The 18,294-nt window shown below is 38.1% G+C and overlaps 1 protein-coding gene across 1 annotated transcript in view; it reads right to left on the bottom strand.

Moving 5' to 3' along the window:
• The window catches only part of LOC149226057 (GTP binding protein), a 202,339-nt gene that overhangs the window by 43,336 nt on the left and 140,709 nt on the right, over window positions 1-18,294 (bottom strand). The window contains exons 9-10 of the mRNA XM_089377396.1: window positions 7,495-7,570; window positions 379-471 (exon numbers count right to left, since the gene is read on the bottom strand). Coding sequence (XP_089233522.1) covers window positions 379-471; window positions 7,495-7,570 — 169 coding nt within the window. The remainder of the gene's footprint in view (window positions 1-378; window positions 472-7,494; window positions 7,571-18,294) is intronic.

Genomic DNA, 18,294 nt, shown 5'->3' with positions numbered 1-18,294 from the left:
TACAAGACCTCAACCACAGGATAAATTATGGATCTTTACAAGTTTGCTATGTACATTCTGAAATAATGCTCAATAAAACAAACTTCAAGAAAGGTTATTCCTAGTTAATAATTAGTTAAATGCCCATCTGCATGGTTGTTAGTGAAATTGGCATCTGTCCTGTGTCAGGTTGGGGGTTCTCTTGTACAGGGTACACATCTTCCAAAACAGTCTACCTCAATATGTTGAATAAAATTTGGCACCATACAAGCTGAAATATATTAACTTGGGTAGCTCCTTCAAATGGTATAACCAAACATTTGCGACACTAACAATTGTGTGGAAAATAACACCAATCAGAGCAGTATAGGCACACAAAAATCAACGCCGTAGAATTACCTCTGCACAAATAAAGCCCCTTTCAAAATCAGTGTGGATGGCACCTGCAGCCTGAGGTGCTTTTATCTGTTTTCTAACTTGCCAGCATTTCACCTGTAAAAATATGATATCTTAGTGCAATGCCTTATGAACTATAATTTACAAACATCAAGTGCCATACCAACAGTAGACTTCATCAAGATCTCACAGAAATGAAAATCCAAATAAATCAAAACCTTTATACAACAGATTCAAACACAACCAAACTTCAACAAAATAAAATAGTACCTGGCCTATGGGGAAATGAGTCAAAATACTTGGTTCATTGCATGTAATTTAAAGCTTGTGAATACTACTCTTATTTATCTTTCACAGTTCAAACAACATTCACTTCGCAAATAATCTAGTGATTTTTTTAACACCAACTTTAATAGGGCACATTCAACTTCTGTTGATATTTTAATCTATATTTCCTGCCTAAATGATGAGCTCCTCAAAATATCAGTAAGAGGCTTGATGTGAAAGTCACGACCTTAAAGATACCATCATAAGAATATTCAAACCTCAGGAGCACAAAAGTCTGTTTACATGTCTATTTTTTATTAATTATTTGCAAGCCATTAACATACCGTATGTTCCCTGCCAATACTTCACCTCAACAGATCCAAGTAATAATTATAAGGTTGTGGTATTCTTTTAATGGCTAACCCTCCATTTACAACAGTATCATGAACACTTCTTAACCATAACCCACATTTCTGGGCGGGAAACGTCTCCATTACAAAACTGGTGGACAATGTCATGGAAGTGGCTTAATCAAAAGCCATGCAAATCAGTACAAAGAAGCAAAGATTCCTACCAGTATGTATAGATCCATACAGTCACTTGCCTTCTAAATTTTTCCATTGCAAAGCTATAACATCAATATCAAAGTCCTCGAAAATGGAGTCTTAGCCCACATTTCAGCAGGGGTACCTATACACAGTTTTTCATCTGGCAGCATCATTGTAAGCCCATAGAATGCAAGTCAAAACCCCTGTAGACCATGTGATGTTATGCATCGTGGTGTCCTGAGCCTAATATGGTTGGCCCTGCCCGGTCCGATTAGACTCCATTCTTAGGTCCTTTCTTCATGTACAAGATTGGATAACTTAGAGTGGACCTACTTGGACACATGGTTTAGAGGAGCCATTGGCTTTTTAGGAGTGATTACTATTTGTAGAGCTAGTCCAACCCATGTATTTAGCACACCTATGTCATTCCCACGTGGCCATTTTTATTGAATCTGTATGCACTCTGGCCTTAAAACATCATTCATATCACAGTTCTCAACATGGCAATCGCACATTTTCCAAAATTTCACATTTCCCAAGGCAGTTCACAAATCACCATGCCCAAGATCTCAAGGGTTAAAATCAACAAAAGCTTAGATTGCTCAACATAATTTGTACTTTCCATGCCTCACGAAAATTTTGTCAAGATATGAAGGCATTCAAGAGAATTCTCAATCAAAGGTGGTCGTCCCCCTTTTGTGGCACGTATGGACTAAAGAAGTATATTGAGGTCAATCCTTGGTCAAATAAGGCATGTGATATGTCAAAAGTCATCTACAATTTTTTTCTAAGCAAACCCATGTGCTCAAATTGGCAAACCAAGCAGGATGTTGGAGATCTACCATTGTGGCTCATTAAATGAGGGGATGACCACATGTGTGAGGCTTTAGAGGGCTCCTCAACGTGTCAAATATGACCATTGGGCCAAGTCAATAAAAGGAAAGGGTGGATACCCAATCAAAAAATAAAGTGAGCAAGCAAAAAGGTTAAAAGGTATCTGAAAGCAAGTCAAAATACCAAGTCGGCCCCATAAAACAAGTTGTGGGTCATCTCAAGAGACATTGAGCATTTTGAGGGCAAATCAAGGAGACATTGGACCTAATATAGTAGTTGGAGATTTCCTTTTAAGCCAAATTTTGTCAAGCAAACATTTTTTCAAGTCACATAAAGAACATCGAGCCTCCTCTAAGCAATATTGGACCTCCTAAAGCTAGCTGTTTGGCCTCTTGTATCAAATTGACCCCCTTTTGTGGGAGATTTCCCATGAGGCAACACATCTAACATCTGAGGCATCACATACGTATAGTGGTGGCTTGCATTGCTCGTGTTGGCTCATATGACATTCCCTGAGATCGCATGACATTGATTTGTGGTATGTATTACGTAATTGTAGCATTGCTTTGGGTGGCATTGTGTTGTGGTACGTAACATAATAGTGGCAACACTATATTGTTCTTTGTGTTGCATATTAAACAATAGTGGCATTAATATATTGTATACAGTGACTTGATGACTCACATTGATCCTTTTGAGGCTCGCTTTATTCTTTGAGTCTAACACTCTACACCTATGACTCGCATTGTTTTATATAACTCGCTAAATCAATGTAGCTCATATTGAATCTTAGTGGATCGACTTTATTATTGGTATCTCTAGTGGATCGACTTTATTATTGGTATCTTTGTGAGCTCGCATCTATGTGTGACATACTAAAGTAACAGTGTTGGATGATCATTATACTTCGACAGTTTTATATGACTACGATGTTCGTACTTCAAACAATGAAGAATAACAAGGACAATGAATTCGTGACCTAGTTGTATAACAATATGACAGTGACCTTGCTCCTTGATGCTAGTGACCTAGCTGCATAACAGTATGATAGTGACCTTGCTCTATGATGGAAATGACCTGGTTGTATAACAGTATGTTAGTCACCTCAAATCAGTATGACCAATGTGGAAAAAGTCTGCAAAAAGTCCTGATTTAATCCTAAAAATGTGATTTTTTAAACTAAACGATTTAATCCCCCGAATTTTTGGCAACTTTTTTAGAAAGGAAAAAATCGCAATTGAACCGTTATACTCCCGATTTAATCGGGAGTGGACCCAAAAAGTCGGCCTCCCTCCCAGGTCGAAGATAAAGAGGCCACAAAGGAAAAAATGATATAATTTTCTGTTGTTTAATCTTAAGGCAGAGAGTGGAATGTTTCAAACATAGCCCTAGAAATTTGATGATAACGTTGTGCTGTGCAATTTGTTTTGTTGTTGAATCTTAATTTCGAGCATTATATTTGGTTGGTGTTACTGAGAAAATTAATTGCTTAGTTGCTATGTTTTGTTGAATGTTGAAACTTGAAACATATATGGCTATTATTGGTTTGCTCTTGCTGCATGTTATGTATGCAAAACGATAGGGATTTATATGAGATGAGCAAAAAAATACAGAGAAGAGACTTTAGCCAGAGGCTATGTTGTCAGAACGCTGCTATAAGAAACTGAGAAGACTACGAAAAAGAAGTGCATAACTACCTCGACGAGCATGATTGTGAGACATAAGAGCAAGAGGACAAGGAGTATCCAGACTAGCAAGCAAGAAAGTGTAAATAGCTGAAGAACATTCCCAAGAATCAACACTGTTATGATCATATTTTTTGTGGATAATGTTGAAAAACATTGGTGATAAAATGCACTTAGAATGCAGACTGCAAGAGTGTAACATGCTTTTAGTGATCGAATTCACATGTAAAGAATGAAATTGTCGTAAAACACTGAAAACACCTCTAAACTATGACTTCAACTCTAGATGTTAAAAAAAATAAAAAATAAAAAGAATAATTTTGTGTTTTTCTAATTTTGTCGGCTTTTTGCCGACTTTTTCAAAAAACTCCCGACTTTAACGAGTTTTTCAACTTTTGGACCCTTGCCGAATTAATCCCGATTTTGACTTTTTCCACATTGAGTATGACAGTGGCAGTATATGGACAGGGATGTATGGAAGCCCCTATAACAGTGATGATGTTCCTTATGACATGGATGTTAATTCTTGTGACTATGATATGGCAGCAGCTCTCTAGATACTAAATCGTTCAATTCACAAACGTAGTTGTGAACTGACTTGGGTTGGCCCTAGGAGGCCTGATGGATGTATCGCATTCTTATTGTACTTTGTATCTCAACTAAACATTTGATGAACATCTAACAAAAGAAGAATTTGGTTGGATGACTTGACATCACCTCTTATTTATGCCAAACAAGAGGGCTCAACGACTTCATGAAGAGACATGACTTTTGGGTAATTTCACTTCAAGCCTACATGACTTGAACACCCAAAAAATTCATTGTTAACTTCAAAAATTCATATCTCATCGAGGACATCTCAAAATTTGATGATTCTCGAAGCATTGGATTCTCCTCGTCATCCTCTATCATTTCCATCCATCTCATGTCCAAAATGCTCCATGGTTTTGCCCCAAACATCGATGGGTGCAAAACCCCAACCTTGGGTTCCAGGCCCACAAATGATTTTGTAGTGCTCCAACCTCCAAACCCCGAACCCAAGGGCTTGGAGTACCTCCCAAGCTACTCAAAAATCAACACGAAACAGAAGATCAAATAAGTTATAGAACAATGGAGTATTGAAAAACAACATAAGCAAGAATCAAATATCCAAATTTTGTTCACCAAAGAAGCTCATACCAAATTCAAGTAAGATATATCATCATAAAGGAAAGATATACCATCCGGGAAGCCAAAAAAAGCCGTACATATCTGAGAATCGCCAAGACTGACATGTAGGATGACAAAATACCTAGAAAACTAAGTTGCAGGAAACTTTCTCCCTTTCTTTTCCTGTTAGTGGCTGAAAGTATTGAATATGCTGATCAGGGATTCAAGAAGAAGAGGAACACTGAAGGGAGAAAAATTCCTGAGTCGGGGATCATTTCCCATATGCTTTACATTAGATATCATGATCTTTCGGATATGATCTTTAAGGGAGCTGAGAAGTATAAAAGATGTCCTAGACATATATTGTGAGGCTACAGGTATGCAGATCAATATGAGGAGATCCACATTGCTGTTCAATGTTGTGGCTGAGGAAAAAGAAAGCCCATTTTGTGAATCTGTTACCCATGAATGATCTAGAGCTAGACCAAGGAATAAAGTACTTAAAAGTTATTTTAAAACCTAACGATTAAAGTTACAATGATTGGGCTGGACTGTGTAACAAAACTGAAACTAGAATTTCCTTACGGTGTAATAGCTGGTTGTTTAAGGGAGGGAGATTAGTCCTGGTAAAGGCAGTGCTGGAATGTATACTGGTCTAATAGATGTCCATTGCTCATATCCCTAAAGGCATTAGTTTCCTTTGGACCAGTAAGAGGGAAAAGGAAGGAATTTCCATAGTAAAATGAACCAAAGTGGCACTCTTGAAAGAAGCTGGAGGTTGTGGCCTAAAAATCATCCATCTTTTCAGTTTAGCTCTTGCTGTGACAAGTATGTGGAGACTAGTCTACAATGAAGGTCTATGGGAAAAGGTTACGAAAGTGAAACACTTGAGAATGATGTCCATAGTAGACTGGGTCAGGTAAGAATCAAATAAATCAGCTGGAGGTTGTATTGTGTGGAAAGCCCTGGTGAAAGCTCTCCCTCTAGCTGGTAAAAGGACAGCATGGAAGATTGGAAGAGAGCAGAGTGTGAGAATAGACTAATACCCCTAGATTGGCTGCAAAGGCAATTATAGACTATCCAAGGAGTCAATAAGAGACAACCATCACCTCGGAATTTATTCTTCCAAAGGCACAACTTCAAATGATGGAAGAAATATTTGGTCTCACGTCTGGAAGTTGGCAGAAGATGGATATTACAGACTAACTCAGGAGCTGATAATAGACCATCTCTTAGGAATTTATTCTTTGGAAGATGCACCTTCAAATGATGGCAGAAATGATTGGCCTTGTGGCCGGAAGCTGGCAGAAAATTTATCATCACAATGGAAATGGAATCATTTTGTTTGAAGCCTAAATGTCAGTGCCATAGAACTTTCTGATCTCGAAGATTTAATCAAGTGGTCCAAAGACCAGGGGTCTGGATAGTAAACTACAAAATTGGGGTACAAGGCAAAGATGGACAAAGGTTTGATGAAGAAAAGATCTTGGTGGTGACCCTTAGTTTAGCAGTTACAAAGTCCAAACTAGGGATAACTTGGGATAATTGCCAAAAGAGAAACAGGCAACGTCCTTGAAGATGTATATTGTGCAAAACCAGTGACGAATATGTGGATCATCTATTTGTTTCCTGTCCTTTTTCTAGAGTTGCTTGGTTTGAGATATTGCAGATTACAACTTCGAAAAATAAATGGGAGTATAGGATGCTGTTATAATGTTTTCCTTCTTGGACAGTAGGTAAATCAGTAAAAGTCTTGAGGGCTTCACCTTTGTGATTCGGGGTATCGGGTTATCTAGAAACAAAATGATTTTCCAAGGTTTAGGGTTGAGATGAGCCCAGCTGGCCCATGAAATTAGGAGCACCTACAATGAAAATTAGTCTTCCACAAAAGGAAATCCAAACAGAATTTAAAGGAACATGAAATTGATTTTGAACTGGATTAGGGCTTCTTTGACGTAGCCTGTCAGGGGACCCAAGGCTTATGTGGGGTTGGTGTTGCTCTGTTTCTGGACCAACAGCATCATTTCAAGTTAAAGTTAGCAACAGTGCCCGAACATTTTGCTACTTTTTCAGGACAGCAACAGAAAAGGGTGTAAAAAAGTTAAAAATGTTCGGAGAATCAAAACAGTGGATTGGGTTAACAAGAAGTGTACAGTTAACATTTTGTTGCTTAAGCTTTTCATGAATCAGTTCCTGGAGGTAAAGGAGAGATATGAAGGTATCTATTTGGCTCATGTCTTCACAGAGTTTAATACTGTAGCAGATCAGTTGTCAAAAGAAGTTCTGTTGATGCTGGAAGGGGGCCTTTCTGAACAAGATTTCAGGGGATGGGTACAAGTTTCAGCTGCTGAAACTGTTCTGTTCTAATGCAGGGCTTCAATCTCCTAGCTTTATTTTTGTGTTAATTTGCGATTATATCAGTTTTTTGCTGCAGTTGAAGAGAAGCTACCTTAATAAAGGATGCCTTCAAGGAGCCTTCATAGACTATATAGTAGTCATACCATAGAAACAGAGTCATACTCCATATCATTTTAAGCTTTTACTATTTCCGATATGTTAGCTGCGCTTCCAAACCATTAAAGTATTTATGTTGATATGCACGTGACGAACACAGAAAATGGGAAAATGAGAAGCACCTCATCCGGGCCCGCTGTGAAAAAGTAGATGAGGTTTATGGCAGAAAAACCAGTCTTTACGATCTTAGAAAGGGCACTGCAACAAAAAAAAAATAGCAACATGTTAAAAAACACTTCATATTGTATGACCTCAAACTTCAGAGATGCTCTCTATGTATGCCAAATAGACATTCTCACATTAATATAATTTTTAATATAGAAGTTCTACACCTCAACAAAAAAAAAATTATGTTCTACATGGCAACAAATAACTTTGAAAAAAAAAAAACCAGTTAATTTAGACACCCTATCCAAAATTTTAGTTTCAAATACATGGTTAGAATATCCCAAACACAGTCACTGTAAAATTTAAGAAATGACACTGCCAAATCCCTAACCCCACACATCCAAAACGTGTTTTCTAACATCATTAGATGTACCCAGATAGCATGATTTGATGTATAATTGATATACTCACCAGTAGATACATTCAGTACTAAGGCAAACAAACCAAAATTGTATTAGAACGACAGAAAACACTGCAATGGTCCAAAATTTAACTATCCAAGTTGTTTCCAACACTACAGTAATCATGTTGAACACCCAAAATTAACATAAAACATATAACAAGCTGGGAACCATTTATGTGACCTAATGCCTCAAAATCTAGCAAGTCTTGTGGGAGGTCTCACAAGACATGGGCTAGACCAAGATAAAACAATGAGGTGGAGACCACTGTCACCTCAACACTCCAACACCTGCTCTTTAGTGGAGTTTCACCACAAGGGAGGCTTCCCGGTGTAAGTCACCTATAATATATATTCTAAGGCAATAACTCAAAGGTGACAGCTTTAATAGGCTCAGGTAGGGCAATTTGAGTAAGGACAAGGCTCAATGCCCACCCAAGGAACCTACCAAGAGTACTTGTTGCCTAGGATTTGAGTAATATGCAACAAAAATGGCACACTTAAGCATATAAGACTAAGAAAAGGCTTGCAAGATAGGTCTGATCAAAAAGGAGCCAAAAGCCTCCAACAAGCCCTAAATTAAAGCTTTAATGCTAGACTAAGGTTTTCCTAGAGCATAATTGCCTAGGGTTTGTAACGTCAACTCTACGGAGGTTATTCCAACCATGCAAAAGCAAGGATTTTGATGTTACAAGGTCCAACCTTCAATAATAACCTCAAAACAAGGCAAGGCATCCACCCTATTTGAATTCATCCCCATGCCCTAGCCCTAGTGGGTTGCCTTGAAGGGTTGAAACCAATAGAGAGAGAAAATAATGAATTTGTAGTAATGTTTGATCATCCATGTGGAAGCCAATGTGGGGCAATGCCTACTTCTTGGGTGATGGAGTCTAAGGGAAAAATTACTATGGAGATATCAAACCCCTGAAGGGAGTAAAGGGGGTGAACCCTAATTTTCCTCTTTCAAAACTCTAGCTATCACTCAATACAAGGATAAAAGCATGAGAAAAGCTCTCTAGGAGGTTCTCAAGGGATGTTAAAGATTCTTTAATTAAGCATACAATATTCCTCCAAAATATCATATAAATATATGCAATTAGACAAAGAACATAGAAACCCTAGCAAAATATGATCCATGCAATAACCATTAAAAGATATTCAACAACAAAAATATCCATGAACAATCGTTCATTATCCAAAAGTGAAGTCTCCACAACAAAGACTAGTCTCCAATAGCAAAAGTATCCACCAAGATCACATCTTCACAAGAATAGCAAGCTACAAGAGCTAGGTCAAAATCTTTAAGAGGGCCAAAATAGTCTACAAGTGATTTTGAAATGTAAGAATAAGGTGACCTTTATTTACATGTATGATCGAATTTGTATCATCATGAGAATTTGTGTACTATCTATTAATTTTGTTAATATGCATATAGATATATATATATATATATATATATATATATATATATAACGTGTTCGACATGTCATGTTCTGAGGGGTCTCTATGTCTCGTGTCGAACTCTCGTATTTGCGTGTCCTATGTGTCCCCATGTCAAGTGACTTAGGCGGTGACTCAGCTTGACTGGACCATTAGACCCTAAGATCTACTAGGGAAGCCTCCCCTGTGTTGGATTATATCCATCACTAAAACAAGGGGAGTAATTGCTAAGGTGACAGCAGTGACTCTCCCATGTTACTCGTTGTCTTAGTCATCTAATGAGGTTGTGCACTAAGGTGAAAGATTATGTTGTCGCATGACCAATTAGATTCAGTTATTCATAATGTCATGCTCACTATAAGTGTTAGCTTGCTTCTACAAAGTTACAAACAACACTCTGCCAATGTCACCTTCATTTTATGGCTACTATAGCAATTGTTCAAACTTCACTATGTTCTCAAAAGGAATCCTCTACCATGACAAAGATCTTTTAAGATGTGCAATACTAAAATGTTCCCTAACAGGAGCTATATATGCCTTGGCCAAGTTTAATAAAATCTTTAAGTTTCATCTTTAATTCTTTTAATTTTAAATCTTACTAACTTCTTTTTAGAATTTAATATCAACTTTAAGGATTTCAATACCCTTTCATATTCCCTTTTTATTGCCATTACATCTTTTGACTCTATCACTACAACTATCTCCAACCAGTGTTACTTGGGAGCGGGAGCGGAAGCGGGGAGCGGGAGCAGAAGCGGGAGCGGGAGCGACCATTTTCAGAAGCTCCCGGTTTGGGAGCGAATCCCGGAGCGATTTTTTAAAAATATATATATTTTTTATATTTTTTAATTTTTGATACATATATGTCAACAAAAACATGTAGAATGATGAAATAGACATAAAAAACATAAAAAAACATAAATTGATCATTGAACCATATCACATCAATCATCTAGAAATTATAATCGTCATCAACCTTAGTAAAATAATAAATTAAAATAACATTCAATTCAATAACATTTATCATCATTGATCACCAAAGTAACAAGTTGTACTTGTAAGCCAAGTTTAACCATTACAAGAAGTAATATCGAAGATATTTCTAAGTCCTAACTTCTAACTGTTAACATGATATGAAATGTTAAAAATTTATAAAATGAAACATGAATAATGAGATGAAATGAAACAACTTTAGTCTTTCACAAAGCATCATATTCATAATTCACAATCATTACCAATGAGTTATAATTGCCAAGGCCCAACTTCAAACTTCAAATTTTCATTGTCACAGTGATATAATGTTTACAAAAAATATCATAATGTCATAATGATATGAAAGAGTCAAGAGTCAAGAGTCAAGGACTCAAAACTCAACACTGAACAGTTATGAAAACTAAAGTGACAAGTCTAATAGAAACTAAAAAAGACAAGTAAACTGTAAATCTACAAGTGGCCCTTGCCACGAGAGTCTCCAGGAGTATAAGTAGGTCGTGGTGGTCTTCTAGGAGTCTCCCGCCCAGACCGACGACCAGAACTAGAGCCTCCACGCGAGGGTGTCGATGGATGTGGCGACAGCAATGGAACAAGACTCGGGCCCCGAGAACTGCTACTGGATGGTGGAGGTGGAGGTGGCATGGCTGCTGCAGCTGCTTCAGCTTCATCCCGTACAAGCTCATCTTCTAGTTCTTCCATATGTACAATGCCATCCTCCAAATTGTCGTCCTCAGGGTGATTGTCCCAAATTTTATATGTGGGATCTTCATTAGCCCGATCACAGTAATGGCTCAACAACCTCAAATTGTAGTGCACATAAACCAAGCTTTCTACTCGGTTTTCGTTGAGCCTGTTTCTTTTCACATTATGTATATAACTGTAGGTGCTCCAACACCTCTCTGCAGAAGAAGAATTTACAACCTGTGCAAGAACTTTCAATGCCAATTTTCGCAAAAGTCCGTCGCCGCCATATCTTTCCCACCATGTGAGAGAATCAAATTTATCTTTGTCGTCCATTGCATGGAAGTTACCATACAAACCACTGCCAGTGAAGTATCTGCCTATTTCAAGGCGCACAGCTGCACATTCCTCCCTGTCAGGCACCAACTTTTCTAATGCATCCAGATATCCTTTAGTTACCTCTCGATCTAAATGGGGTTTGGTCCTAACACCACCCCCTGCTGCAGGTTTGCCCAACCAAGAATCTGAGTAGTATTTTGGCGTAAGGATATACGCCAAGCAATGTAGTGGAAGGTTAAGCCTTTTCCACCGTTCACACACAGAATCGTGAATCAGATTGTACAAGTCGGGATCTCTGTTATTAACAATGTCTTTTATTTCCCCCAACATGGTATCCATTTGCTCATACACCTCGCCAATCACTGGTTTGTCTGTATCTGCAAACCGAATCATGTTATAAATTGGCTTGGTGAAATCCAATACCTGTCTCACAGTTGTCCAAAACTGCCCATCAAGAGCGGCCTCCTCCACCGTTTCAAAACCTGCAATGTCAGCTACATTTGTAGCCCTTTCCTTTAACACCTGCCAATTTGGACTTGATACCATGCTAGCTAAACCCTCTCTTACCTTCAAAAGGCGCCTGAAGGTGAGGTAATAGCTACCAAATCTAGTCCTCGCAATCTTCAGCAACTCCAATCTCGAGTGACTGCGGAAAAGGCCATGGGTATTGCTATGATTTGTAATAAATTTTATCATTTTTTTTTCTTTCTTGTACAAATCACCAATCCATTGGTATTGTTCATTTTTGTTTTTGACAATATCATGCAACAGAAGGTTCAATGTGTGAACCAAACATCCAGACCAAAATATGTTTGGGTATCTATCCTCAATAATTGCTCCCGCTGCCTTACAATTAGGAGCATTATCAGTGATGACTTGGATGACATTGTATGGGCCAATACGCTCAATTGTTTCAAGCAATGCTTCTGCAATGTTGATAGCGGTCTTGAACTTGTCTGAGTAATCATGTGCAGCTAGAAAAATGGGACCACTTCGGGACACAGCAAGAACACTTATCAATGGCTTGCCTTTTACATTTGTCCATCCATCAGATACAATGGACACCCCATTGTCAGTCCAAGAACTTGTCATTTTATTCAAAGAATGTGATATTTTTGCTTTTTCATGATCAAGGCCAACAGTTCTTGCCTTGTCATACCCAGGGCTCTTGTATCCTTTAGGGGCATCATTTATGGCAGAAACCATTTCGTGCCAATAAGGTGAGCGTAGAACATTGAATGGTATCCCATTTGCATAGAGGAACCTGTAAATTTTTGAATCCACATCATTCCTACACCCCTCATCAAGGAAATATGATATGGTTCTACGGCGTAAAGATGATGACCCTGAGCCTCCATGTCCATATCCACTGCCTTGGGAGGATGCTGAAGGAGTTCTTTGTGAGCTTTCAAAGAAACCCCTTGATCTTTTTGCTCTGTATTGGGCGTCCTCCTCTTCCTTTATGTATTTGGCTCTATCTGCTGTTGACACCGCGTTGCAAGTTTTGATTCCTATTTGTTTCTCTCCATCCCATGCCCTTTTCCCGCAAAGGTGTCTTCTAGCACGGGTGTATGAGCCTGTGTAATCAGTGTTGCAATGGGGGCAATGAAATTTAGTGGTTCCACCCCCTCTCCCTATTTCAGCCCTCTGAACATATTTCCACAATGGAGTTTGGTCTTGTTTAGTTTTTTGACCCTCATGTTCACCCTCCTCCACATCCTCCTCACTGGGGTTTTCACCTATTTGACTTCCTCCGGCTTCTTCATCCACCTCTTCAGTTTCAGGCCCCCTCCGTTTCCTACTCTCCACCACCATAATAACCAGAAAAGGGACCAGGAAGAGGAAAATGCCAATAAAAATCCCCAGGTCCATCGTGTTTGATGTTTGTAGGGTTTGAGTCTTGAATCTGCAAATTAATTTAGTTTATTGGGATTAATTCATTTAATTTATTAATTTAATTTAAATTAATGATCTTTAAACTCAAACAGGTAAATTAAACTAACCAAACTAACTACCTAACCAACTAAACTAACTAAATGATTAAGTTACTTACCTCTGCAAGCTTGCTCCTCGCTCCTTGGCACTTGCTCCTCGCTCCTCAGCTCTGGCTCCTTGCTCCTCAGCTCTTGCTCCTTGCTCCTTTGCTCTTCCTCAGCTCTCAAGCTCAAGCTCAATCTCATTGAAATGATTTTTTTTTGGCCCATTGGGCTTATAAACCAAAAAAAATTAGTTAAATTTTTTTGTTTTTTCGGGTCCGGCGGAATTTTTTTCCGCCGAACCGCTCCCGGTTTTTTAAAATTCGCTCCCGGAGCGTTTTTTAATGCCCGGGAGCGATCAGGGAGCGATCGCTCCCCGATCGCTCCCGGGCATTAAAAAGCGCTCCCTGGCTCCCGAAAATCGCTCCCGTCCGGGAGCGATTTGGGGAGCGCGCTCCCGAGCCGCTCCCGCCCGGAGCGCGCTTCGGGAGCGGGTTCGAAGGGGGGGGGGGGCGCTCCCCCGCAACACTGTCTCCAACTAACACAAGTTTCCAATTCAAACTTTGATACTATGTAGGAAAGTATCATATACAAAGGTGGAGAAAGAAAACAAGTTCTATGCTTTATCAAATATGTAGAAATGATACATCTCTGTCTTTCACTTAGAAAAGCTTCTACAACTTTAAAATCCCATCTCCTCCCCTCGCATGTAAATCATCATAGGTATCACTTTCAAGATTCACAGTGGTCAATAGAAGAATCGATGGAACCAAATCTCAACCAAATTCTGAAAAAAGCCTCCCCATTAGTGTGCTAGAAAGTGTTAATACTAGTGCACCAAAGAGAGTGCAAAGGCCAAGCAAACTGCTAAAAAAACATAAATGCATAACTACATCTAAGAGGAATATGACAATCACAAAAGAAAACGCCAAAATCAAGTTCCCTTAGGCTTATAACACTTTGAGATCAAGATGACAAGATGAGATTCTACAAATGAGACCTTGAATTGTGTGGTTATACACAACACAAGTGAGGCACAATGTTATCAAAACCGAACCAGAACTCATTTTTATACTTAAATTTTTAACATCGCCATTTATAGTTTTAGGATATTTGAGAGTGGTTCCAACCTCGTTGGATTTCATATGGGTAAAGGAGAATTTTAGATTCCATTCAAAATTTAGCAAACTTAACATTTTTTAAGTTTCCAGGATTGTGATGTTTCCATTGGATTTGATCATGTATGACATTGTATGAGCTAAGTAACATGACACGTCCTTCCCTCCAACCTCATGTCATGTATTCCACGTGTCGAACATGTTGCACACATTTGGTCAAAGTTCCAAGGAAGTGGAACTACCAAATTTTTTTCGACAGAAACAGATCATCTATCAGCAGTCCATATGTCATTGTAAACCCATTTTGTAAGTTATGTAATGTAAATGATGCTAGTAAGACCGTGAATGTATGTAACAACAGAAGTAAACCTATTATTTTGGCAAGAGTTTCATCCTAGGAGGTTTTTTGTCTCACTAATTCATTTTTGTTTTTAAACACAGATGGTCGGCATAGTTTTTCCCTCCAACCTCACCCTAAAGCTAGGGTGTAATTCTTCGTCAAAGTCTTAGGTGAGTCCTAGTGTTTTAGTCGAGTCTTATGTAAAAGTGATTTGAAAATAATTTAAGCAATTGGATAAATTATTTTATTACAAATCACTTGGTCTACGAGCTCATATTGTGTCGCAGATTGAGTATGTTTTTTGAGGGTCTAAGCTGAACGAGTATTCCCCCTTTGAGGGTTGAAAATGCAAATCTTATGTAAAAAACATTTTAATGCATGGTCCCTCATACTTAGACACCATGGTTAAAATATTAGAAGATGGAAAAAATAATTAATCCCCTCCGTGTCAATTAATTAAATTTTTTGGCAAAATTAAATTGAAATCTTAAGCCATAAATTTAATTAATTAGAATCAAAATTAAATGTCTTGGGAAAATTAAATTCTACACGTGAAAAATTCGTGGATCTTAAAAAAACTAATTTTTGGAGGTCCTCCACCAAGGGAATATTGGATATTTCAAGAAAAATTGGACCCTTAGGCCTTGGTGGTTAAGTCAAAGTCAATTTTTTTACGAAATTAGCTCAAATTTAATTAAAATGGAATTAAATAATAAATTCGAAAATTCCTCAAAAATAAATTCAATAGCTAAGATTAAAAAATGATGAAGTATTTTTCGACAGCCAAGATTATTTTGACAAGGATCAAGAAAACTAGTCATTATTTTTCACTTAGAGGATTTATCTATAAATTAGAGAGTCAATTGAGTCTCTAACCATCTTATTTATGGTCAAGAAATTGTTGTTGAAGCATTTGTGTAAACTATTGTCCCACTGATAACTATTCTTTCTATCATAATAAAGACTTTGGGGTGCAACTCGAGTTGTCCGTGTTCATTGATTTGTGATATGTACTGACTACGAGCTTTCTTATGTTGTGCTCATATATGATTATTTTATGATAAATACATAGTGTTTGCAGGTACTTCAGTCCTTGGTATCCAAGTTCACAAATTGTGGTCAAGGATCAATTTTGTTTGGATCCTGAATATTTATGTGGTGGATTAAATCTTCACTAACGCTATAGTGTGCATGGGATTTCTAAAGTGTTTGTATCCATTCATCAAAGAAAATAGCAATAATTATATTTTGTTTGAAAATTTTAAATTTTCATAACCCTTGTATATTTGTAGGTTTTGTAAATAATTTCATAAACATATTTTGCAAATTATTTTTGCTAACTTGGGTTTTGGGGTTTTAAGATTTTGTATATATTTAGGGTTTGGGTGTTTTAATTTCATTTTTGCAAGTTGAATCAAGATATCAAGCTGAAGTAGAGCTAGATTTCGGCCCTTGATAGTAAGATCTAGTCTCTAGAAAATTTTGCAAGGCTACCCACTGAAGATTTTGCAGCAAAATTTAGATCTAGAACACGGGTGGGACTACTGCAAATCAATACCAAACACCACAACTCCAGTGGCTGGAGTTAGTGATGGAACTTGCATTTATTTTGCTTGTATCTTCCTACACTACGGGTGTATGGGTGACGCCTCCAGAGATTTGAACATCGGTGGGACTACTGCAAATCAATTCCAAACACCAAAACTCCAAAGGCTGGAGTTAGTGATGGGACTTGCATTTATGAGGAGAAACAAAAATTTGGAGCAAGGGTTTCACTTTTCAGGCCGCTCGAGCCTGGATCCAACATCCTCTAGCCCGGAGTCCTTATCTTGGCCAGCATCATCCTTTTCTGCCCCTGCAACAATTTTCTTAGCCCTTTTAGGGCAGGTCGTAGACTCTAGAGGCCTCGGCCTCCCCTTCTAGGCCCAGCGTTAGGGCCTTAAGGCCTTAAAAGGCCTAGTCGTGGGTCCTAGACCACATGGTTGACCTTCCTTGACCCTAACGGCTGCCCTTTGGGTTCGTCGTGGCCCTTTGGGGCCCTAAATTCCCCCAAAAACCGTAGCGTCTAGCCTTCAAGGGCCTTCCTCCTCCAGCATTGCCTTTCCTTAGCTTCCTCCGCCTCCTTTGACTGTTCATCTGCCTTTCTAGCCTCCTTCGCCCTCAATGCTAGCCACAGTAGGCTTAGCATCGGCCCTCCTTGGCCGATTTTGTTCCCTTTTATTTTCATAGTGTTTTCTCTTTCAATTTATATATATATATATATATATTTATATATTTTCTTTTTTTAACTTGTTTTTTTCTTTTGTAATTTTATTTTATTTTTTCGTTTAAATTTTTTTTAATGGCCAAGGGCCAATTGGCGAAAATGGAGAAACTCCAACTTGTGTAGCAAATGCTTCAGTTTCTATGACAACAAAGTTGACGAAGATTGATGGCCAAAGGCCGGGATCGGTGAGTGTGGCTTTGTGGAGCGGCCAAAGGATCGAACAGCTATGATACCAAATGAAACGAACAAAGTTCGTTCTTAACGTTAAATACTCCAGAAGACTTGGAATATGTAGATCTCTATTGAGGATACAAGAATATATATTAAATGTATGAATGATAATATGATGTTGCAATTGAAATTGAGGGCCTACTTATATAGCCTATGCAGGTGTCCCTTTATGAACGGTCATGCCTCCTTAGACATGTCTCTGTCTAACTAATTATTAATTACATATTATCATGATTATTATTTATTATCTATATTTATTACTTTTACATAAATTATATTCATAACAATGTCCCCATGGGAGGATGTTTGCCCCTGGGCCATTGACCCCTAGCCAAATCAGCATGACTTCTTTGGGTGAATGTATAATTTCCCCACTAGTCAAACCAGCATGACCCCATGGGAGATGTATGCCCAATGCTGCAAAAAAAATAAACAGGGGGGACACCCATCAACATAACTAAATAAATAAAAGTAAAAAAGCTAAGATCAAACATAATAAATAAAATAAACTATTTTATTACTAAAAGTAAAAGAGTAAAAGTAAGTAAAGGAAAATTTGTGGAGAAAGATATATTAAGAAAACCTTAAGATAAAAATAAAAATTGCATGATGACACGTAGATTATATGTGGATGAAGTTTTTCCTTCCATTATATAGAGATCGGTGACCGCTATGTCCATGAAATATTGTACTAAGAAAATCCACCAGAAGGAATCACTACCTCCCTACTCAATCACTGCAACTGACCCCAAGAGTGTCAAGAGAATTGAAACCGTGACCTCTAAATAGCAGAGGTGCTTTAACAATGGGAACTCAACCAACTGAGCTAACCCTCGGGGCTATTAGAGATGTTGTTCTAACTCTTTATGTGTGTGAGAGATGTATCACTGCCAAGTATGTAAAATATATAGGCATAAAACAACATTCAAAGAGCCAAGTTGAAAAGTATTGTAATCCATCATCACCTTGG

Source organism: Pinus tabuliformis, chromosome J, assembly GCF_031772625.1.
Source record: "Pinus tabuliformis cultivar Carrire ecotype Pingquan chromosome J, CPIR1, whole genome shotgun sequence".
Lineage (NCBI taxonomy): Eukaryota > Viridiplantae > Streptophyta > Pinopsida > Pinales > Pinaceae > Pinus > Pinus tabuliformis.
The sequence above is the reverse complement of the archived record's forward strand: the minus strand, read 5'-3'. Positions and strand labels throughout refer to the sequence as shown.